The sequence below is a fragment of the Leopardus geoffroyi genome, chromosome X, assembly GCF_018350155.1.
Source record: "Leopardus geoffroyi isolate Oge1 chromosome X, O.geoffroyi_Oge1_pat1.0, whole genome shotgun sequence".
Lineage (NCBI taxonomy): Eukaryota > Metazoa > Chordata > Mammalia > Carnivora > Felidae > Leopardus > Leopardus geoffroyi.
In genome coordinates this window covers 71,156,721-71,182,855 of record NC_059343.1, presented here as the reverse complement: position 1 = coordinate 71,182,855, position 26,135 = coordinate 71,156,721, and the positions used below count along the sequence as shown (strand labels likewise).

Genomic DNA, 26,135 nt, shown 5'->3' with positions numbered 1-26,135 from the left:
AAACAGAAACCTCCTACTGCCTTCCACCACAGCACTGTAGTCAAGAACTTCTGTTCCATCAAGACACTTAGTCATTGGCCAAACAGTCATCTGCCAACCAATCATCTGCCAGCCAGTCCTCAGTCAACTAGGCATGAACCAATCAGGCACGAACCAATCAAGCTTACCAGACATGAATCAACCAGGCATGAGCCAGTCAGGAATGAGCTTATTTGGTATATACCAACTGGACATAAGCCAACGGAACACAAGTTTACTTGACATGAACCAACTGAGCATGAAACAACCAGGTATGAGCCAACCAGGGGTGAGGCAAGGAGGCACATGCCACCTAGGCCTGAGAAAACCAGGCCCAAGCCAGTCAGGCACAAGTCAATCAGGTATGAGGCAAACAGATCTGAGCCAATTCAGCATAAGTCAACCAGGCCCAAGCCAACCAGGCATGAAGCTACCATGCTCAAGCCAATTCAGCACAAGTCAACTAAGCCTGAGGCAATCAGGCCCAAGTCAAACAGGCATGAGGCAACCAGGCCTGAGCCAATTCAGAATGAATCAACCAGGAATGAGGCAACCAGGCTGGAGTCAATCAGGTACAAGTCAAGCAGGAACAAGCAAAGCAGGCATGAACAAACCAGGCCCAAGCCAACCAGGCATAAGCCAACCAGGAAGGAGCCAATCAGGCATGAGGCAACCAAGAATGAATTCTTTCCGAGTAAGACCTGCAGAGGCTCATGATTGCCCAGAAATCCTGCACCTAATTAAAGTAAGCATCTTTCTTCTTATTCTGTGGAGTTTCATGGCATTAGTTCAGGGCTGAGGGTAAGGAAGGCATAGGTTGGGTTTGATTCCTAGTTTTGCTAATTATGACCCATGTACACAACCTTCTGGAAATTACTTAACCTCTCTAGGCTTCAATTTTTACATCTATAATCAATATTGTAGTACTATCTATATTAAAGATTGTTGTAATAATATAATTACACGTAAATTTCTTGACTTATAGTATGGGACTCAAAGTGGGGGGAATGAATTCATGGACATTTCAGGGACCTAATATGTTGTCTCTCTTGGGGAAATTTTAACTTTAAAAAAAGATCTTAGAGAAAAATGCTTCACTTAAATGAATGATCTATTAGTCACAGAATTTCAGGTATTAATGGGTAAGATTTTAGGGTAGGGAGTCTTGTTGCTTTTAAGACTACACCTACCTGTAGAAGCTCATGATTGTGCAGAAAACAATATTCATCCAGAACAAATTTTCCATACAAAACGATATTCATTCAGAAAAAATATTCCATACAACTCAGACAGTTTTTTGACCCCTGACACACATCTGCAGCCATCCACAGACTTCTAGGAGTCCATTGAGCTGGGATAAAAATTTCTTATTTAAAAGTCCATTTTAATGGTTTTTATGGAAATCATCCCAGTATAGTAAAGGGGAAACACTAATAGCTATAGTTACTGTTAAGTTCTGTGGCACTCAAAAGAATCAGTTATGTGATGCACAACCTAAACAATTCCATATAAATGTGGCAGCCTAGATTTTCAATGGAGTAAATATGAGACTGGAATAAGGCACAGGTTACAGATAAGGGAAACTTTTTACAATGAAAAGGTATATACCTATATCTATATCTATATATGATATATCCTTAAATCAGGCCAAGTTTCTGTTCCCTTTTTTAAAAGAATGTGTTTTAATGGCAAAAATGTTTTCTAGTGAAATACATCTGTTGAAATGATGCTAGGTCCTATTACAGATCTGTAAGAACGTGGTTATCCTTCCATGTCTTCGATTCTATTCTACTCTCCCATATCATTTCTCTAACTGGCATTAATCACATGATTAGATCATTGATCAAAGTACTATGCACAATACTGGTACTATGCACAGTACTATGTACTGGAAGCACATTTTTCCAGGCAGAAAAAAAAAATTAAGTTTTTTGTAGCTTAGTATCTGGCACCCAGTTGGCAATTAATAAATTTATTATTCAATGGGAGTGAATCTCTCTATCCAGAAAACTTATGTTCTTTATCTTTCCAAACATCACTAAGGAAGAAACAGATCACTGGACTCTCCCACTTCAACCTGTATCTGTGGAGTCCCTGACCACATTTGCTTTTAAATTTGCCTCATATACCTGAATATACACTAGAATTTTCTTGGGAATAATTTTAATGAGTATTCACTGTTGAAAAATAATAGAAAAGCAAAATTACTTACTATGCATCATAGACAGAAATGTAATGATTAATTAGCTTTGAGCTTTATGTTGTTATCTAATAATCTGAACATGGGGAATGCCTTTTCAAGCATATAGTCCAAACTATGAATTAATGTGAATGTGTAAAAAAATGATATAGTGAAAAGCTACATTGACAAAGTCTAAAGTTAAACTGAGTATAACACCTCACAGGCAAACATGACAGACTTTTCTGTAAAGTCTACTAGCTTTATTGTATATAGACTTTATGACATCTACCTTGAATATTCCTTTTGGAATTTCCACTTCCACATTTCTGGTTGTATTCAAGACTAGTTACCTGGACAACCAAAATTCATACAAGTGAGGTATCAACTTAGTTGATCTCTCCATATATGTGCTTTTATTGCATGTGCTGTTTTAGATTTTAAGTTTCTAGATGACTGCAGCTAATTCTGACTCACTTATTAATACTACATGGGGCATCCTATGTTAATAAATGCTAAATAAAAAATAAATACTTATAAAAACTTCATGATTACCATCTTTTTTTTTGAGAGAGAGAGAGAGAGAAAAAACACGGATGGGGAAGGGCAGGAGAGGGAGAGAGAGAATCTTAAGCAGGCAGGCTCCACACCCAGCACAAAGCCCGATGCTGGGCTCAGTCTCACGACCATGAGATCATGACCTGAGCTGAAATCAAGAGTTGGATGCTTAACCAACTGAGCCACTCAGGTGCTTCATCATGATTATCATCTTAGGAATTTGTTGGGGCACCTGGGTGGCTTAGTCAGTTAGGCATCCAACTCTTGGTTTCAATTCAAGTCATGATCTCACAGGTTTGTGAGTTTGAGCCCCATATCAGGTTCCATTCTGACAGTGCGGAGCCTGCTTGGGATTCTGTCTCCCTCTCTCTCCATTGCTCCTCTGCTAGTTCTGTCTCTCAAAATAAATAAACTTAAAAAATTTTTATATAAAAAGAGAATCTGTTACTAAACTATAAACTGAAAATTTCCTCTACTTTGACAGGAATTGGCTTCCTGTGAGAACATGCTGGATGCAGTGAAGTTAACAGTAACGAGTAAGATGTTATGTTTTCAGAGATTAAAAAAAATATGGCATAATGTATGCACACATACTACTTGTACCTAGATATGCAGAAGCTGCTGTCCTTGTTACACAAAGATGGTGCCATTAATAGTATCTACATATGCAGGACATTAGTTTGATAGCTTTGTCAATGATCCACTCTTTTTTATTTTCCCCATTTTTTAAGCATTAAGATGATATTTAAAAGCTTTTGCATCTTTATGGCTGCAATAGTCTTCAAATAATGTTCAAAATGTAGAATTAGAAATGTAACTGGTCAAAAAAAGTAAACTTGATGCCCAATATGTTGGTAGTAGCCTGATAGGATGAAATGGATAAACACAAAATGACAAACTATTTTCAACATATTTACTACATTTTGATAGCCAGCAATATTAAACATAGGCTAGTGTTTTGCAACAAATAAGAACTCTTTTGGAAGGAAATATAAACACTTAAAGATGATTAAAGCATATGAAATTATACACTTGGAATTCCAAATGAATTTGAGGATTGGTTTTACCATGTCTGTGAAAAGGGACAGGGACTGGAATTTTGGAATTTTGATAGGGATTCCATCAAATCTTTAGATTACTTTGGGTAATACTGGCATCTTAACGTTAAAACTTATCTATGAACACAAGATGTTTTTTAACTTATTTAGTTCTTCTTTTCTTTCAGTAATGTTTTTGTAGTTTTCAGCACACAAATATTTCACCTTTTGGTTATATTTATTCCTAGGTATTTATTTTAGGGGCTATTGTAAAGAGAATTGCTTTCTTAGTTTACTTTTTAGTTTGTTCTTTGGTGTATAGAAACAAAATTTTATTTGTTGATCTTACAGCCTGAAACTTCATTGAATTCCTTTATTAGCCATAGTAGCTTTCTTTTGGATCCTCTTGGATTTTTTTTACCAGTAGGATTTTGTCATCTGCAGAGAACATTTTACCTCTTCCTAATTTATTGTTTTTTTCTCATTTTTTTAAAAATTTAAATTTAATTAACATACAGCACAATATTGGTTTCAGGAATAGAATCAGTGATTCATCACTTACATACAACACCCAGTGCTCATCACAGCAAGTGCCCTCCTTAGTACCCATCACCCATCTATCTCATCTCCCACCCACCTCCTTCAACCCATAGTTTCTTCTCTATCATTAAGAGTCTCTTGTGGTTTGTTTCCCTCTCCACTCTTTTCCCTTCTTTTTTTTTTTTTTTTCTAATTTAGATAGCTTTTATTTCTTTTTCTAATAGTTCTGGGTATAACTTCCAGTACAATGTTGAACAGCAGCAGTTAAAGTATCTTTATCTTGTTCTTAATCTTAGGGGGATGCTTTAAGCCATTCACCATTGAGCATGAAGTTAACTATTTTTTTAAATGAGTATCCTTTATTATGTTGAGGAATTTTCCTCTATTCCTAGATTTCTGAGGGATTTTGTCATGAAAAGGTATTGTATTTTGTCAAATGCCTTTTCTGCATTGAGATGTTCATGGTTTTTCTTTTGTTATGTTAATGTGATATATTATATTAATTGATTTTCTTATGTTGAACAATCCTTTCATTCCTAGGATAAATCACACTTGGTCATGGGTCATGGTGAATGATTCTTTTACTATGGTGTTGGATTCAGTTTGCTTATACTTTGTTGAGGATCGTTGCATCTACATATATACAGTTTATTTATTTATTTTGAGAGAGAACACACAATAAGGGGAGGAGCAGAGAGGGAAAGAGAGAATCCCAAGCAGGCTCTGTGCTGTCAGAGAGGAGCCCAATGCAGGGCTCAAACTCACAAACCATGAGATCATGACCTGAGCTGAAACCAAGAGTCAGACACTTAACTGGTTGAGCTACTCAGGCGTCCCATCTTTGCGTATATACTAATGATGGATACTGGTCTGTATTTTTGTTCTCCTGTGATGTCTTTATCTGCCTTTGATATCAAAGTAATACTGACCTCATAGAATGAGTTAAGACATATTTCTTCCTCTTCCAACTTTTTTGAAGAGTTTGAGGATTGCATTAATTCTTCTTTAAATGTTTGATAGAATTCACCAGTGAAACCATCTCAAAGTCCCTGACTTCTCTTTGTTGAAATTTTTAATTACTAATTCAAACTCTTGTTATAGGTCTTCTCAGATTTTTCTTTTCTTGAATAAGTTTAGGTCATATGTAATTTTCAAGGAATTTGTTCCTTTCTTCTAGGTTATCTAATTTGTTGGTATACAATTCATAGTATTTACTTATAATCTTTTTTTTTTATCTCTTTAAGGTCAGTAGTAGTGTTTTATTTCTGATTTTAATTACTTGCATCTTCTGTCTTTTTGTCAGTCCAATTGTCAATTTGTTGACATTGTCAAAGAACCAACTTTTGGTTTTATTGATTTTTCTCTATTGTATTTCTATCCTTTATTTTGTTTATATCTGATCTAAACTTTATTATTACTTCCCTTCTGCTAGCTTTGGGTGCAGTTTTCTCTCTTTTTTCTAGTTTCTTAAGGCATATGTTTTAGGTTATTGTTTGAGATCTTTTCTTTTTTAAATGTGGGCATTTATAGCTGTAAGTTTCTAAGCACTGATTTCACTGCATTCCACAACTTTCATATGTTGTATTTTCACTTTCATTCATCTCTAAGTGTTTTCTAATTTCCCTTGTGATTTCTTCTTTGACCTATTGGTTAAGAGTGCATTAATTTCTAAATATGTGATATTTATAGTTTGCTTCTGCTGTTGATTTCTAGTTTCATTGAAAAGATACTTTGTATGATTTAAATCTTCCAAAATTTATTGTTTTGTGGCCTAACATATAGTCTATCCTACAGAAACTTCCATGTGCACTTGAGAAAAATGTGCACTATGTTGTTGTTGGATGGAGTGTACTGTATATTTCTTTTAGGTCCATTTGATCGGTATTGTTCAAATGATTTAGTAAATTAATTTTCATCTGTCTGGTTGTTCAGTACATTACTGAAATTGAAGTATTGAAGTGTTCTACTATTATTGTAGAGCTATCTTTTTCTATCTTCAATTCTGTCAATATTTGCCTCATGTATTTTGGAGCCCTGATTGGTACATAAATGTTTATAAATGCTGTATCTTCTTGGTGAATTGACCCTTTTATTATTATTATATAACCTTGTTCTTTGTTTCTTGTAACAGTTTTTAACTTAGAGTCTATTGGGTCTGTTATTAGTACAACAACCTCAGCTTTCTCTTGGTTACTATTTGCATGAAATATCTTTTTCCATTATTTCACTGTCAACTTTTCTATGTGTGTTTTTAAATCTAAAATGAGTCTCCTATAGACAGCATAGAGTTAGATTATTTTTTTAATCCATTCTGCTAAACTCTGTCTTTTGATTAGGCCATTTAATCCATTTACATTTAAAGTAATCACTGAGGAGGGACTTCTGCCATTTTGCTGTTTTCTATATGCCATACAGTATTTTTGTTCCTTATTTCCACCTTCTTTGTGTTTTGTTGATTTTTGTGTTGAAATGTTTTGATTCCCTTCTCAGTTCCTTATGTGTATATTTTATAACTATTTTCTTTGTGGTTATTACTGGGACTAGATTTAACATCCTAAAATTATAACAATCTAATTTGAATTTATACTAGTCTAATTCCAATGGCATACAAAATAATAAATTTCCATTCCCCCCCCCCTTTGTATGTTATTGATGTTAGAGATTACATCTTCACAGACTGTGGGCCCAATAACATATATTAATAACTAATTTTATGCAGTTATCCTTAAATCATATAGAAAATAAAAGTGGAGTTACAAACAAAATTAAAATAACTCTAGTCCTTTCCTTATAATTCTCTTGCATTTACCTTTAACTAGGTGCCTTTATTTTTATTTCTTCATGTGGTTTTGAGTTACTATCTAGCTTTCTTTCATGTCAACCTAAAGGACTCCTTTTAGCATTGTATCCAGGGAAGGTCTAGTGATAATGAAATCCCTCAGGTTGGTTTGTTTGCTTTGGTGGTGATCTGGGGATGTCTCAATTTCTCCTTCATTTTTGAAGCACAGTTTTGGTGGAGACAAAATTCTCAGTTGACAGGTTCCCTCCAGCATTTTTAAAGATCAATCCCCTGCCTTCTGGTCTCCAAGGTTTCAGATGAGAAATCAGAAGATGATCCTATTGGGGTGCCTGGGTGGCTCAGTCAGTTAAGCATCTGACTTCAGCTCGGGTCATGATCTTGAGGTTTGTGAGTTCAAGCCCCGCATCAGGCTCTGTACTGACAGCGTAGAGCCTGCTTTGGATTCTTTGTCTCCCTCTCTCTCTCTGCACCTCCCCCACTAACACTCTGTGTGTGTCTCTCTCTCAAAGATAAACAAACATTAAAAAATTTAAAACAAAAAAGATGATCCCATTGATGATCCATTGAATGTGACAAGTTATTTCTTTCTTGCTGTCTTCAAGATTTTTCTCTTTGTCTTTCAGCAGTTTCATTATAATGTGTCTTGGTGTTGATTTTTTTGGATTTATACTACTTGGAGTTTATTGAGCTTCTTGGATTTGTAGATTCATTTCTTGATTCAAATTTGGGAAGTTTTCAGCCATCATTTCTTCAAATATTCTTTTTTACTCTTTTTCTCTCTTTTATCCTTCTGAGAATCTGTCTTATACTGTGTATGCTGGCCAACTTGATAGTGTTCCACAAAGCCCTTAGGCTCTGGTTTACTTTTCTTCATTATTTTTCTTTTCCTGACTTGATAATTTCAATTATCCTATATTCATATTCACTGACTTTTTTCTTCTGCTAGCAGAGGTCTGATTTTTAACCTCTACAGTGCATAACTCATTTCAATTATTATACTTATCAGCTTTAGAATTTCTTGTTCGGGGGTTCTTTTTTTCAATTTGTATTTTGTCATTGATATTCTTATTTTGTTCATACTTTTGTTTCCTGTTTTTGTGTATGTTTTTCCTTTAGCCCTTTGGGCATCTTTAAGACATTTGTTTTTGTCTTTGTCTAATAGTATATCTGGGCCTTCCTCAGGTATGTTTTCTATTGATTTACTTCATTCTTTTGAATGGGGCATACATTCCAATTTCTTTGTATGCCTTGTGATTTTTCTTGAAAACTGGACATTTGAGTCTTCTAATATGTTAACTCTGGAAACAAATTCTCCCCCTTCCCAGGGATGGATGTTTTTTTGTTTTGTTTTGTTTTGTTTTGCTTTTTAATTGTTTTTGGTGTCTCTGTGTCAGAGATCAGCCTGAGTTAAATGTTTACGGTGTTCTGAATGTTTACGGTGTTCTGAGGTTTTTTTCTGTATCTTTCCCTTGTCATGCATGGTAGCTTTCTAGATTCTCTGTATATGTGGTTGGTTTTGAATGCTAAACAAAACAGGTGTGGCTCCTTTTACATCTGGAAGCTGCTTTATTTGGTGGAGATTGGAAGAATGATGGCTAACTTCAAAGCTCTAACCTCAGCCTTCAGAATAGCAATTCATGGTAAGAACACAGAACTCCAATATTTGGAGGATAAGTTCCCTAATGCCTACCCTGGCTCTAGCAAACCACTCAGCAATTCAAGTTGCTGTCCCTACAGCTGCTGCCATGAGGCAAGCAGGGCAGGGGAAGCTTGGAAGCCACCAGTGGGATGATGGCTGTATTTGACCAAAATTAACTGCAATTTACCAGCCAAGCTGCCCTCTGTAAGCTTCAAGTATTCAAATAAACTCTAGAATTCCAAAATATTTACTTCAGGTTCTGCCAGTACAGTTGTATAGGTGAAGAGATGAATTCCTGATGCTGTCTACTCTACCATCTTCCTTTCCTCTACTATAAACTTTCTAACATATTGTATATGAATTAATATTTCAGATTTACTCGGGGATGGCTTTGGGAACAATCCCCTTTTCTATTGCCTGATTGCAGAAGTACACAACCAACAAAAACCATCAGGTAAAAGAAATCCTTCTCCAATTTAATCTGTAGTATACTTTCTCTACCCTGAAAATGAAGAACAGTTTGATAGCATATGATTACTATTAAACAGAGAAGAATATAAGTACATAAACTCAGGGTTTGTTTTTTTTTTAAAGAAAATGTGTGGTATATATTTATGTTTGTATATGCATAGAAAAAAATTGGAAGAATATACTCTACATTGTTAAAAGATGGCTTATCTTTTAAAGATTGTGTTATAAGGGGCTTAAGCCTACATTATATATTTTTGTATTGAAATTTTGTCCAGTAAGCTTTTATTAGTTTAATAGCTAAAGAAAACACTAAGATATTCAATTTTAGAAGAAAGAACACTTTAAGATTTAAAGCATTAACTTCGTTGTACCCTCTCTTCCCTTTTCTAGGCAAAATGACTATTGGATTTGCCATGTACTACTTTATGTATGACCCCTGGATTGGCAAGTTACTTTACCTAGAGGACTTTTATGTCATACAAGCTTACCGAGGTCAAGCTACACTTATATATTACTTATAGTTTAAAAATTAAAATGGTATATTTTAAAGAGTAGAGATAGGGCTTCAGTACAAATATGGTGTTTAAGTTAGTTTATGTAACTCACTTCTATTTCATGAACGTGATCACTATTCTAGTTATCCCCGCATATGGTGAAAACTCAATCACAGGTTAGAAAAATACTTTCTTATTAGTTCCCATCAAGGCTTGAATAAGCCAAATTATCATAGCTACCCTTTTATCTTTAAAAAGCATGCTTTTATATTTTGGGTTGTTTTGTCTAAAAGTGAATAAGAAATATACTATATTATGATAGTGACAGGGTCTCATTTCTGTTTCACCAATCTTTAAAATAAATCCAAAATCTTTTCTATTACCTTTGGAACCTCATTAAAATTAGGAAAAAAAATTAATACATTAATGAGTTGAGTTTCAACACAAGCTATTAAGAATATATAATGGCCAGATACAGGTTTTAAATTTTACTTCTTTAAGATTAAAGTAAATAAATGTGTTAAGTGGATTTTTTCAACTCATGGTTCATTTCCTATTACCTATTTAAAAGGTCTAGGTATTGGAGAGAAATGCTGAAAAGGTTAAGTCAGGTACGTATTACATTTAGTATTGGTATTCTATATACTATCTTTTTCTTCATTAAATATTATTTAATTGGGTATAAATTGGATAATTTTTCTCACATTCTGAACATAACCTCAAAATGTACTTACTCTTTTTGTTTCAACTAAACTAGATCTTCAAATCAGATACTCATATAAATTATATTTGAATTATATGTAACCAAAAATTGATTTCTATATAATCCACAACCATACTACATACCTCTGCTATAAAGCAGAAGTAAGCAAAAGGGAGATTAGAAGGCAATTCTACCCATAAAATAGGTCCATGGTATGAATATAAGAATAACATAAAAACGACTTCTAGAAGTTGGAGGAGTAGGAGCCTCCTAAGCTCACTTTGGCCCAGGAACACACCTAGATACCAGCTACTTCAGTGCAACCAACCCAGAAAATGACCCAAAGACTAGCAGAACAGACTTTCCACAGTTATTCAAAGAGAGAAGGCCACATTTAAAAGGATGAGACAGGCAGAGATAAGGTCAGGAACCAAATTCTGGGGAGACTAAACACAAGTGACAGGGACACCATAAGCACACAGAAGGGAGCCCAGGCATGGGGGAATCTGCCCTGAAGACAAATCCCCCTAACATTTGTCTTTGAAAACCAGGGGACTTAACTTCCTGAGTTTTTACAACCAGCTGGGCTTAACTCTAAGAACTTTAGTAATCAGTGGGATTAGTACTGAGAGCAAAAGGGAAATAAGAAACTGAGTCCCCAACCTTAAAGAGACAGTATAACAAACAACCTCACCAGATACAACATAGAAGCAGCAGTGTGAAAAGTGCCTGGGGTATCCCAGAAGATTTATTTACAAATCTCAGAATATGTGCTAGAGGGGCAGAGATCTTTGGGAGACTACTCAAAGAATAAAAGAGGTGCTGGGAACCATTTCTCTCCTTGTGCTCCCCCCCCCCACCACTTACCTCCCACCCTAGATAGCTGGAGACTTGCAGGTAATAGGGGGTAGATTGCATCTACCTTACAAATACCATGCATCCCACCCAACATTCCACTGTGGATCCACTCTGTCAAACCTGCTTCATTCAGCAGGAGTCCCAAAGCAGCTCCTGCCATGTCTTATTCAAGCAGCTCTGGCAGTGACCTGCACCAGTCCAAAATGACTCCTGCCCTGGAGAGAGGGAAAGATAACCACACACATCAGTTTGACTGTAGCCTTAAGCAGCCAAACCTTATAACTGGCGGTGCAAAGAGAGTACCAAGCTGATCAGTGCATCTGGAACACTAGAAGATGGACTGGGGTTAGGGATGTGATCTGAAAACTAGCCCTGTCCACCAACCAAAATCTCTCAGGGGTAGCACAGGGAGAGAGTCCTGCAGCTTGGGGTTACTGCAGCTATAGCAGTTTGGGGGCAGGCATCTGGTCTGCCAGCCCTGCCCACTAACAAAAGCCTCTCAGGGTATAAGGCAGGGAGAACACCTTGCAGGTTGGTGCTACCACAGCCCTAAGAGACAAAATGGTGACAGGCATCTGATTTGTCTGCAGCCTCTGCCCACCAAAATAAACCTCTCAGGAGACAACACAGGGACAACACTGCAGTTTGGCATGACCTCAGCCCCAGCAAACCAGGTATAGGGAAGGCATTTGATCTGACTTCTGACAATGCCCAACTATAAGTGCACTGTAGCCACAGAATTGACCCTTAACAGCACAGGACGAAACATGGCCCATAATAGTCAAGTGCAGGAGGCAAGTACAACCAACTGGACTGAAAGCAAATAAGGCTTAACCACAACAGTAGGGTATACACAAACCACATAGAAGATATCCATGAAGCATCTGGTTCTGGTGAAGAGAGGACATTGTGCTACAGGGCACCACAGGACCTCTTCTTTGTAAGGCCACTACATTCAAGATCAGGAGTCATAACTGACTTTCCTAATAAATATAAACAAACAGAGAGTTAGACAAAATAAGACACAGGAATATATCCAAAATGAAAGAACAAGACAAAACCACAGCAAAAGAGCTAAATGAAATGGAGGTAAGATACTTGATAATGAAACCAAATTAATGGTCATAAAGATATTGGACTTGAGAAAAGTGGAAAATCTCAGGGACATCTTCAACAAGAGATAGAAAACATAAAAAGAACTGATCAGATAACTAATTTAATAACTGAAATGAAAATTAGACTAGAGAGAATCAATAGATTAGAGGAAGCAGAACAGATAAGTGAACTGGAAGACAAGAGTAACAGAAAGTAACAAAGGTGAACAGGAAAAAGAAAAAGGAGGTAGAAAATTTATTTGAAGAAATAATAGCTGAAAACTTCCCTAAATCTGGGGAAAGAAACATACACCCAGATCCAGAAGGCACAGAGTCTCCACAAAATCAACCCAAGGAAATTCACACCAACACACATAATAAATAAAATGGCAAAAAAAAAGTAGTGATAGAGAATTTGAAAAGAAGAGAAAAGAAAAGATGCATAGAAGGGAAACACCATAAAGCTATCAGCTGATTTTTCAGCAGAAACGGCAGGCCAGAAAGGAGTGGCATAATATATTCAAAATGATGTAAGGAAAAAAAAAACCTGCAACCAAGAATACTCATTTTATGGCTATCCAGCAAGGTTATCATTCAGTATAGAAGTAGAGATAAAGAGCTTCCCGACCAAACAAAAATTAAAGTTCATCACCACTAAACCAGCCTTACAAGAAACATTAAAGGGAATTCTTTGAGTGGGAAGAAATCGTGATAATCAGGAGTAATAAATTATGAGAGAAAAAATTTTCATTGAATACAAACAAATTAAAAGCCATAGATGAATCACTTATAAAACCAATATGAAGGTTAAAACACAAAAGCAGTAAGATCAAGTGTATCTAGATATATCAGTCAAAGGATTCACAAAATGAGAAGATGTAAAGTAGGACATATTATACATAAAATGTGGGGGGAGTATAAAAACTTACTTCTCTTAGAATGGGCTCAAATGTAATCAACCATTAACTTAATATAGACTGCTACACTGTATGCATGTTATATATGAGCCTAATGAAAAACCACAAATCCAAAATGTCTAATGGGGCGCCAGGGTGGCTCAGTTGGTTGAGCTTCTGACTCTTGATTTTGGCTTAGGTCATGACCCCAGGGTTGTGGGTTTGAGTCCCACATTGGGCTCTGCACTGAGTGTGGAGCCTCCTTGAGATTCTTTCTTTCTCTCTCTGTCTCTCTCTCTCCCTTCCCTCTGCCTCCTCCCCCACTTACACTCTCTTAAAAAAATGTCTAATAGATACACAAAAAATTAAGAGAAAGGAACCCAAGCATATCAATATGGAAAGCTATCCAAGACAAGGGAAGAGAACAAGAGAAAAAGATAATTGAGAAGAACTAAAAAGATACCTGTAAAACAACTAACAAATGACAATAATACCTATCAATAATTATTTTAAATGTAAATGAACAAAATGCTGCAATCAAAAGACAGAGGGTGACTGAGTGGATATAAAAGCAAGCCCCATTGATATGCTACTTACAAAAGTCTCCCTTCAGAACTAAAAGTTACATGCAGATTGCTAGTGAAGGGATGGAAAAACATTTACCATGCAAATGGAACTGAAAAGAAAGCTGGGGTACCAATACTTATATCAGACAAAATAAACTTTACACAAACACTGTATAAGGAACATTCTCCAGAACAGACCACATGTTAGGCCACAAAACAAGTCTCCATAAATAAAAAGATTAAAATCTATCATGCATCTTTTTCTAACCACAATTACATGAAAACTAGAAATCAAACACAAGAAAAAACTGGAAAGAACACAAATACATGGATGTTAAATAACATGCTATTAAACAATGAGTGGGTCAAACAAGAAATCAAAGAGGGGGAAAAAAAGTACATGGAGACAAATGAAAATGAAAACACAATGATCCAAAATCTTTGGGATCCAGCAAAAGCTGATTTAAGAGGAAAGATTAGAGCAATATAGGTCTACTGGAAGAATTAAAAAAAAGCTCAAGTTAAAAACCTAACCTTACACATAAAGGAGCTACAAAAAGAACAAAGCCGAAAGCCAGTAGAAGGAAGGGAATAATGAAGATTACAGCAGAAATCAATGAAATAGAAACTAAGAAAAGAAAAACAATAGAACAGATAAATGAAACCAGGGGCTAGTTCTTTGAAAAGATCAACAAAATTGATAAACCTTTAGACAGACTCATTAAAAAAAGAAGAGAGAAAACTCACAAAATTAGAAATGAAGGAGAAATAACAACCAATACCTCAGAAATACTAAGGATTATAAGAGAATATTATGAAAAATTGTATGCAACAAATTAGACAACCTATAACAAATGCATAAATTTCTAGAAATATATGACCTTCCAAAACTGAATCAGGAAGAAATAGAAAATTTGAATAGACTGATTACTAGCAATGAAGTTGAATCAGCAATCAAAAACTCTAAACAAACGAAAGTCTAGGATCAGATGGCATCACAGATGAATTCTATTAGACATTTAAAGAGGAGTTAATACCTTTTATTCTTCAGTTAATCCAAAAAATGAAAAAGAAGGAAAGTTTCCAAACTCATTTTCCAGTATTACCCTGAAACCAAAGCCACATACACTACAAAACAAGAATACTAAAGGCCAATATCTCTGATGGACATGGATGCAAAAATTATCACATAATATTAGCAAACCAAATGCAACCATTCATTTTAAGACAATTGTTCCCTATGATCAGGTGGGATTTATTCCATGGATGTAAGGGTGATCCAATATTCACAACTCAATATGATACATCACATTAACAACCAAAAGGATAAAACTATATAATCATCTCAGTAGACGTAGCAAAAACATTTGACAAAGTACAACATTCATTCATGAGAAAAACTCTCCGCAAAGGAGGTCTAGAGGAAATATACCTCAACACAATTAAGGCCATATATGGAAAACCCACAGTTAACAGCATCCTAAATGGTGAAAAACTGAGAGCTTTTCCTCTAAGATCATAAACAAGACAAGGATGTCTACTCTTACTATTGTTATTCAACATAGAACTAAAGTCCTAGCCACAGAAACCAGACAAGAAAAAGAAAAGGCATCCAACTTGGTAAGGAAGAAGTAAAATTTTCAGTATCAGCAGATGACATAATATATAGAGAAAACCCTAAACATTTCAACAAAAAACTAGTAGAACTGATAAATGAATTCAGTAAAGTCATGGAATACAAAATTAATATACCAAAATCTGTTGCATTTCTATAATACTTATAAAGAAATATCAGAAAAATAAATAAAACAAGTCCACTGACCATTGGACAAAAAAGAGTAAAATGCCTAGGAATAAACTTAACCAAGGAGGTGAGCAATCTACTCCAAAAACTACAAACCACTGATGCAAGAAATTGAAGATGACACAAACAAACGAAAAGGGATTCCATGTGCATGAGGTGGAATAACCAGTATTGTTGAAATGTCCATACTACCCAAAGCAGTCTACAAATTGAATGCAATCTTTATCAAAATACAAATTTGTTTTCACAGAATTAGAAAAAAATAATCTTAAAATATCTACGGAACCACAGAAGACCCTGAATGCCCAAAAGCAATCTCAAAAATGAACAAAACTGGAGACATCACAATCCCAGGTTTAAAGATATACTACAGAATAATCAAAACAGCATTTTACTGGCACAAAAATAGACACATATATCAATGGAACTAAACAGAGTTCAGAAACAAATCCATGCTTTTATGGCCAATTAATCTATGATAAAGGAGGCAAGAATATCCAATGAGAAAAAGACAGTCTCTTCAACAAATGGTGTTGGAAAAATGCACAGCTACATGAAAATAATGAAACTTGACCATTTTCTTACATCATACACAAAAATAAACTCAAAATGGATTAAATATCCAAGTGTAAGACCTCAAACCATAAAATTCCTAGAAGAAAACATAGGCAGTAATTTATTTAACATCAACCATAAAAATATTTTTTAGATGTCTTGTCTGGCAAAGGAAACAAAAGTAAAATTATACTATTGGGACTATAGCAAAATAAAAACCTTTTAGACAGGAAAGGAAACCATCAGCAAAACAAAAAGTGTATCTACTGAATAGGAGAAGATATTTGCAAATGTCATATCTAATATCAGGATAACATCTAAAATAATGTAAACAACTTACACAACTTAACACCAAAACAAATAATCTAATTAAAAAGTGGACAGGGGACCTGAATAGATATTTTCCCAAAGAAAACATACAGATGGCCAACAGACAAAAGAAGAGATGCTCAACATCACTATCAGGGAAATGCAAATTAAAACCACAATGACATATCACTTTATACCTGTCAGAATGTCTAATATCAAACATACAAGGTGAGGATGTAAAAAACAAAAAAGGAACCCTCATTTACTGTTGTTGAGAACAGAGGTGGTACAGCCACTGTGGAAAACATTATGGAGGTTCCTCAAAAAATTTAAAAAAGAAGATGGTGGCGTAGGAGGATACTGGGCTCACCTTGTACTGCTGATCACTTAGATTCCACCCATATTTGCCTAAATAACCCAGGAAACCACCTGAAGACTAGCAGAACAGACTCTCCAGAGCCAAGCATAGACAAGAGGCCCACGGAACAGGGTAGGAAGGGTGGAGAGGCAATGTGTGCTATATGGACGGGCGGGAGGGAGCCAGGCAGTGGAGGGGCAGCCCAACGGGCAAGGCAAAGCCCCCGAAGTCTAGCTTGCAAAAGCGAAGGGGCCGGACTCCGTGAGTTCTGACAGCCAACGGGACTTAATATCTGGAATGTTAAAGGTCAACAGCTCTGCACTGGGAGAGCGGGGAGGGTGAGAGGACGCAGGGAGGGAGAGTTGTTGAGCCCCAGAAGACAGAGCTCAGCTCTGAGGGGGGAGCAAAGGTGCTGTGAAGCGTGATCTCCCCCTCCCATCCTCCAGCCGAAATTCCAAAGGGAACCAGTTCCCCTCACCGAACTTGCTTGCACCCTGCAAACGCCCAATGCTGTGCTTCTGTGGGTCCATCTCTCCCGGTGCTGCAGGGCCCCTCCAATGGCAAATCAAGCTAAGCCTGCCCCTCCCACCCCTGTGCACCCCTGCTAATATGCCAGATCCCATTGAAGCAGCACAAGCCTGGCAGGGTGCAAGTAGCCCATATAGGGGCCACACCACTCCACAGTGAGTCCTGCCCCTGGGAGAGGGCAAGATATGGTACACAGCAGTCTGATTGTGGCCCCAGCAGTGGGCTGGGGGCAGACATCCAACCTGACTGTGCCCTGCCCACCAACGAAAGTTATTCCACACAGCACAGTGGAAGTGCCAGGAGTTTGGAGCCACCACAGGACTACCCGAGTGACGAAATGGAAGAATTTTCCTCAAAAGAAACTCCAGGAAGTAGCGACAGCTAACAAATTGAATAGGAAAAAAAAAAAAAAGGTTAGAGAGGGAGAGATCCAAAGCATAAGAGATTCTTAAAAACTGAGAACAAACTGAGGGTACATAGGGGGTGGGAAGGAGGGGAGGGTGGGTGATAGGTATTGAGGAGGGCACCTTTAGGGATGAGCACTGGGTGTTGTATGGAAACCAATTTGACAATAAATTTCATATTAAAAAATAAAATAAAATAAAATAAAATAAAATAAAATAAAGACCATCTACTCAATGTGAAAAAAAAAGAACGATTTAAGCAATATAATGGAACAAGAATTTAGAATAATAGTCATAAAATTAATCGCTGGGCTTGAAAAAAAGCATAGAGGAGAGCAGAGAATCTATTGCTACAGAGACCAAGGGACTAAGAAATAGTCATGAGGAACTAAAAAATGCTATAAATGAGGTGCAAAATAAAATGGAGACGGCCATAGCACAGATTGAAGAGACAGAGGAGAGAATAGGTTGAAGTAGAAGATAAATTTATGGAAAAAGAGGAAGCTGAGAAAAGGAGACATAAAAAAAAATCCAGGCGTATGAGGGGAGAATTAGAGAGCTAAGTAATGCAATCAAATGGAACAATATGCATATCATAGGAATTCCAGAAAAAAAGAGAGAGAAAGGGGCTGAAGGTGTACTTGAACAAATCATAGCTGAGAACTTCCCTGACCTGGGGAAGGAAAAAGGCATTGAAATCCAAGAGGCACAGAGAACTCCCTTCAAACATACTTGAATTGATCTGCATGACATATCATAGTGAAACTGGCAAAATACAAGGATAAAGAGAAAATTCTGAAAGCAGCTAGGGATAAACAGGCTCTAACTTACAAAGGTAGACATATAAGAATGGTAGCAGACGTATCCACTGAAACTTGGCAGGCCAGAAAGGAATGGCACGAAATCTTCAATGTGATGAATAGGAAAAATATGCAGCCAAGAATCCTTTATCTGGCAAGTCTGTCATTCAGAATAGAAGAGATAAAGGTTTTCCCAAACAAACAAAAACTGAAACAATTAATCACCATTAAACCAGCCCTACAAGAGATCCTAAGGGGCATTCTGTGAGTGAAATGTTGCAAGGACCACAAAGTACCAGAGACATCACTACAAGCATGAAAGCTACAGACATCAGAATGACTCTAAACCCATATCTTTCAATAAAAACACAATGTAAATGGACTAAATGCTCCAACCAAAAGACATAGGGTATCAGAATGGATAAAAAAAAAAAAAAAAAAAAAAAAAAAAAAAAAAAACAAGACCCATCTATTAGCTGTCTACAAGAGACTCATTTTAGACCTGAGGACACCTTCAGATTGAAAGTGAGGGGATGGAGAACTATCTGTCATGCTACTGGAAGTCAAAAGAAAGCTGGAGTAGCCATACTTATATCAGACAAACTAGACTTTAATTTAAAGGCTGTAACAATGGGGCGCTGGGTGGCTCAGTCAGTTAAGCAGCCGACTTCGGCTCAGGTCATGATCTCGCAGTCCATGAGTTCAAGCCCTGCGTCGGGCTCTGTGCTGACAGTTCAGAGCCTGGAGCCTGTTTCAGGTTCTGTGTCTCCCTCTCTCTGACCCTCCCCCGTTCATGCTCTGTCTCTCTCTGTCTCAAAAATAAATAAACGTTAAAAAAAAATAAAGGCTGTAACAAGAGATGAAGAAGGACATTAAATAATAATTACAGGTCTATCCATCAGGAAGAAATAACAATTATAAATGTCTATGCACCGAATACGGGAGCCCCCAAATATATAAAACAATTAATGACAAACATAAGCAACCTTATTGATAAGAATGTGATAATTGCAGGGGACTTTAATACCCAACTTACAACAATGGATACATCACCTAGACACAGGGTCAATAAAGAAAAGAAGGGCCCTGAATGATACATTGGATCAGATGGACTTGACAGATATATTTAGAACTCTGCATCCCAAAGCAACAGATTATACGTTCTTCTCAAGTGCACATGGAACATTCTCCAAGATAAATTACATACCGGGTCACAAAACAGCCCTTCATAAGTATACAAGAATTGAGATCCATGCACACTTTCAGACCACAGTATTGTGAAACTTAAATCAACCACAGGAAGAAGTCTGGAAAACCTCCAAAAGCATGGAGGTTAAAGAACACCCTACTAAAGAATGAATGGATCAACCAGGCAATTAGAGAAGAAATTAAAAAATATATGGAAACAAATGAAAACGAAAATACAACAATCCAAACGCTTTGGGATGCAGCTAAGGCAGTCCTGAGAGGAAAATACATTGCAATCCAGGCCTATCTCAAGAAACAAGAAAAATCCCAAATACAAAATCTAACAGCACACCAAAAGGAAAGTGATGCAGAACAGCAAAGACACCCCAAACCCAACAGAAGAAGAGAAATAATAAAGAACAGAGCAGAAACAAACAATATAGAATCTAAAAAAAAAAAAAAAATTACAGATCAATGAAGCCAAGAGTTGTTTTTTTTTAAAAAGTAAACAAAATTGATAAACCTCTAGACAAGCTTCTCAAAAAGAAAAGGAAGATGACCCAAGTAGATAAAATCATGAATGAAAATGGAATTACGACAACCAATCCCTCAGAAATACAGCAATTATCAGGGAATACTATGAAAAATTATATGCCAACAAACTGGACAACTTGGAAGAAATGGACAAATTCTTAAGCACCCACACACTTCCAAAACTGAATCAGGAGAAAAAAGAAAGCTTGAACAGACCCATAACCAGCGAAGAAATTGAATCGGTTATCAAAAATCTCCCAACAAATAAGAGTCCAGGACCAGAAAGCTTCCCTGGGGAATTCTACCAGACATTTAAAGCAGAGATAATACATATCCTTCTCAAGCTGTTCCAAAAAATAGAAAGGGAAGGAAAACTTCCAGATTCATTCTATGAAGCCAGCATTACTTTGATTCCTAAATCAGACAGAGACCCAGCAAAAAAAGAGAACTATAGTCCAATATCCCTGATGAATATGGAGGCAAAAATTCTCAATAAGATACTAACAAATTGAATTCAACAGCATATAAAAAGAATTATTCACCTTGAACAAGTAGGATTCATTCCTGGGCCGCAGGGCTTGTTCACCATTTGCAAATCAATCAATGTGATACATCACATTAATAAAGGAAAAGATAAGAATCATATGATCCTGTCAATTGATGCAGAAAACGCATTTGACAAAATTCAACTCCTTTCTTGATGAAAATCCTCAAGAAAGTCGGTATAGAAGGAACATAAACATCATAAAATCCATTTATGAAAAGCCCACAACTAATATCATGCTCAATGGGGAAAAACTGAGAGCTTTCCCCGAGATCAGGAAAATGACAGGGATGTCCACTCTCACCACTGTTGTTTAACACAGAGTTGGAAGTTCTGGCATCAGCAATCAGAAAACAAAAGGAAACCAAAGGCATCAAAATTGGCAAAGATGAAGTCAAGCTTTCACTTTTTGCAGATGACATGATATTATACATGGAAAACCCAGAAGACTCCACCAAAAGTCTGCTAGAACTGATACATGAATTCAACAAAGTTGCAGGATACAAAATTAATGTACACATATCATTTGTATTCTTATACACTAATAATGAAGCAACAGACAAATAAAGAAACTTATCCCACTCAAAACTGCACCAAGAATCATAAAATACCTACGAATAAACCTAAGCAAAGATGTAAAAGTTCTGTATGCTGAAAACTATAGAAAGCTTATGAAGGAAACTGAAGAAGATACAAAGAAATGGAAAAACATTCCATGCTCATGGACTGGAGGAATAAATATTGTTAAAATGATAATACTACCCAAAGCTATCTACACATTCAATACAATCCCAGTCACAATTGCATCAGCATTCTTCTCGAAGCTAGAACAAGCAATCCTAAAATTTGTATGGAACCACAAAAGGCCCCGAATAGCCAAAGGAATTTTGAAGAAGAAGATCAAAGCAGGAGGCATCACAATCCCAGACTTTAGCCTGTACTACAAGGCTATATTCATCAAGACAGCATGGTATTGGCACAAAAACAGACACATAGACCAATGGAATAGAATAGAAACTCCAGAATTGGACCCACAAAAGTATGGCCAACTAGTCTTTGACAAAGCAGGAAAGCATACCCAGTGGAAAAAAGACAGTCTCTTTAACAAATGGTGCCCGGAGAACTGGACAGCAACATGCAGAAGAATGAAACTAGACTACTTTCTTACACCATTCACAAAAATAAACGAAAATGGATAAAGGACCTGAATGTGAGACAGGAAACCATCACAATCCTAGAGGAGAAAGCAGGAAAAGACCTCTCTGACCTCAGCCGCAGCAATTTCTTACTTGTCACATCTCCAAAGGCAAGGGAATTAAAAGCAAAAATGAACTATTGGGACTTCATGAAGATAAAAACCTTCTGCACTGCAAAGGAAACAATCAACAAAACTAAAAGGCAACCAACGGGATGGGAAAAGATATTTGCAAATGACATATCAGACAAAGGGCTAGTATCCAAAATCTATAAAGAACTCACCAAACTCCACACCCGAAAAACAAATAATCCAGTGAAAAAAAGGTGAGAAGACATGAATAGACACTTCTCTAAAGGAGACATCCAGATGGCCAACAGGCACATGAAAAGATGCTGAACATCTCCCCTCATCAGAGAAATACAAATCAAAACCACACTCAGATACCACCTCATGCCAGTCAGAGTGGCTAAAATGAACAAATCAGGAGACTATCCCTGCTGGAGAGGATGTGGAGAAAGGGCAACACTCTTGCACTGCTGGTGGGAATGCAAACTTGTGCAGACGCTCTGGAAAACAGTGTGGAGGTCCCTCAAAAAATTAAAAATAGATCTACCCTATGACACAGCAATAGCACTGCTAGGAACTTGCCCAAGGGATACAGGAGTGCTGATGCATAGGGGCACTTGTACCCCAATGTTTATAGCAGCACTTTCAATAGCCAAATTATGGAAAGAGCCTAATGTCCATCAACTGATGAATGGATAAAGAAGTTGTGGTTTATATAGACAATGGAATACTATGTGGCAATGAGAAAGAATGAAATAGGGCATTTTGTAGCAACATGGATGGAACTGGAGAGTGTTCTGCTAAGTGAAATAAGTCATACAGAGAAAGACAGATACCATATGTTTTCACTCTTATGTGGAACCTGAGAAACTTACCAGAAGACCATGTGAGAGGGGAAGGGGGAAAAAAAAAAGAGGTTAGAGAGGGAGGGAGCCAAAACATAAGAGACTCTTAAAAACTGAGAACAACCTGAGGGTTTATGGGGGGTGGGAAGGAGGGGAGGGTGAGTGAAGGGTATTGAGGAGGGCACCTGTTAGGATGAGCACTGTGTGTTGTATGGAAACCAATTTTACAATAAATTTCATATTTTAAAAAATAATAAAATAAAAAAATAAAAATATCATTATTAAAGTCAAAAAAAAATAAATCTCATATTAGAAAAATAAAATAAGGGGCGCCTGGGTGGCGCAGTCGGTTAAGCGTCCGACTTCAGCCAGGTCACGATCTCGCGGTCCGTGAGTTCCAGCCCCGCGTCAGGCTCTGGGCTGGTGGCTCGGAGCCTGGAGCTTGTTTCCGATTCTGTGTCTCCCTCTCTCTCTGCACCTCCCCCGTTCATGCTCTGTCTCTCTCTGTCCCAAAAATAAATAAACTTTAAAAAAAAAAAAAAGAAAAGAAAAATAAAATAAAAAATAAAATGAACTCTACACAAAAAATTTAAAAAAGAAATTACCATATGATACCATAATTCCTCTACTGAGTATTTATCCAAGGAAAATGAAAATATTGATTCAAATAGATATATGCACCCCTATGTCTACTGTAGCATTATTTACAGTAGCCAACCTGTGGAAGCAACCTATATGTCCAACAACATATGAATGGATAAGAAAGTGTGGTATGTATATACACATACATATACATAAACACACAATGAAATATTACTGAGCCACAAAGGATGATTTGCAACATGAATGTACCTAGAGGACATAACTGAGTGAAATAAGTCAGAGAAAGAGAAATACTTTATAACTTCACTCATATGTGTAATTTAAGAAACAAAACTAATGAATAAAGAAAAAAGCCAAACAAAACAACACTCTTAAATACAGAGAACAAACTGGTGGTTGTCAGAGGGGAGGTGGGTGGGAAGGATGTGTGAAATAAAAGAGGATTTAAGAGTACACTTGATGAGCACTGAGAAACATAGAATTCTTGACTCATTATACGGTACACCTGAAACTAATATAATATTGTATGTTAATTATACTTTAATAACAAAAAGCATAGTATAAAAACAAGGTCCTTTTGTTCTTTGGAAATGCATATGAAACTTTTAGAAACTTTTTCTGTAGAATAAAGAAAAAAACTGAATAGGATTTATAGAAAAAACAATGAGTAGACTTCGTAAATTACTTCTGGACTTTTTAAAACTCAACAGGGCTTTTTTATTCTTATAGCTTTAGAGAATTTCAAGGGTAACTATTGTATTATTATTTGGAAGTATTATACAGACACAGTAACTTGCAAATTGACCTTAAATAAATGTGTTAATGAAGATTATGCTTCAAGTAAAAATAATCTCTATTTGTTTTTAAACCTCTATTTGTTTTTAAACAGATAGCCATCAGAAGCCAATGTAACTGCATGCACTTTCTTGTTGTCATTTGGAACCAGGCTTCTATTGACTACTACACTCATCGAGGGGCTTTAGATCTTTCCTCTGAGGAGGGGTGGCATCTGTTCAGGTTTAACAGACAAGAACTCATGGATATTGCAAAAGAAGAGTGAAAGATGACTCATTTCAACTAGTCCCAACATGTGCTCCAACAGTTGAATGTCACCTGAGTCCAACAGCAGTTTGACTTTGAGTGTTGTACAATACAGCAAGTGATCAAACTCTGGTTTGAGCAGATCTTTTACTTTGAAACAGATTTGGCAGATACAGTCAACTTTCCTTTCTTTATCCAAACTAATATACTAATGACTAGTAGCAGAGCTGATGATCCAAAAGAGCAGATAAATCAAGAATCACTTAAAAAAAATCACTTTATACTTAGCATTAGGATATTTTTTACCTACCATATCTCACTAAATTTAAGATGCTTGTATTTTCACATCTTTAACACAGCTGAAATTGGGATAAGTATAATGATCAACTTGCATCATTTTAAGAAAAAAGGTAAATACTGTGTCTTAGATTTGATGAAATATGGATTCGTTTGATTATAAAACGATCTAAGGTACAAAAAATTCATTTAAAATACTGAAGCTAAATTTTGAGGAGCTTACTTATGAAAACTTGTGAGTGAACTATTTCCCCACCTTGAGCAGTTCAAGCACCACTGCCTCCTTAACATCATCTCAGAACAACATTTTATCTCTGAGCATTTATAGCTCTTTGGTTGTATTTATCTTAGGGAAAAAACTACATATAACACTGTATATACATATGTTTCTTTCCTTTCTAGTAGAATATAAGCATTTTGATAGAATTATAATTACTTTCACATCCTGTATTGCAATCAGCATAAAACATGTGACTTCTTACTATGTACTAGCTATTTCATGGGCATAAAAGTTACACAACGATAAGTCAGTCCTACCTATAAGGTATCTTGTCTGTGAAAAAATACTAAACTAGTTTTAGTTTTATAATAAATTGGATGGCTTGGCACAGCTATAAACACCATTTCTATAAAAGTATGTAGAATAGAGAGCATTTAAATCCTACCTTGGAGGATTGAGAAAGGTGACACTGGAACAAGGTCTGAAGGATGAATACGAAGTTGGAATATGGAACAAGATGAGACAAAAAAAAAATTCTAAGAGGAAACACCAGCATAGGCAGAAAAAAAAAATAACAAAGCATGTTCAAGAAACAAGCAATATAGCATTATAGATAAAATATAGATTAGCAGTAAGGTGGGAGAGGAAAGGGAAGATAGGATTAAAGTTGAACTGGGATCATAAATGAAGGGCCTTGTAGGTCATGCTTAGGGGTCTTGATTTGAGTGTATAGGCAATAATGAGTTCCTGAAGATTTTAGAGACAACTAACCCTAATGGTTGTTAGGAAGACAACTATGTCATAATATTATGACTGATGAGTTAGAAGAATGGGGTAGCAGACCCTATATGTTAACTGAAACTCAACACCCATTCCATATCCCTTACTCCTTGCCTTCCTCACCACAGAAAAAAAGTATGATTTGCCAATTTTCCTTGAGCTAAGTGTGGCCACGTGACGAGTTTTGGTCAAGATATAGACAAGAATT

The 26,135-nt window shown here is 36.4% G+C and overlaps 1 protein-coding gene across 1 annotated transcript; it reads left to right on the top strand.

Moving 5' to 3' along the window:
- The first annotated feature begins 109 nt into the window (after nt 1-109).
- Nucleotides 110-24,763, top strand: SATL1 (spermidine/spermine N1-acetyl transferase like 1). Its single transcript, XM_045471166.1, is given in 7 exon segments — nt 110-763; nt 3,240-3,291; nt 9,145-9,225; nt 9,633-9,734; nt 10,308-10,319; nt 10,322-10,347; nt 24,479-24,763. Coding segments are annotated over 7 exon segments (1,074 nt in total). The 5' UTR covers nt 110-133; the 3' UTR covers nt 24,650-24,763.
- Nucleotides 24,764-26,135: the final 1,372 nt, after the last annotated feature.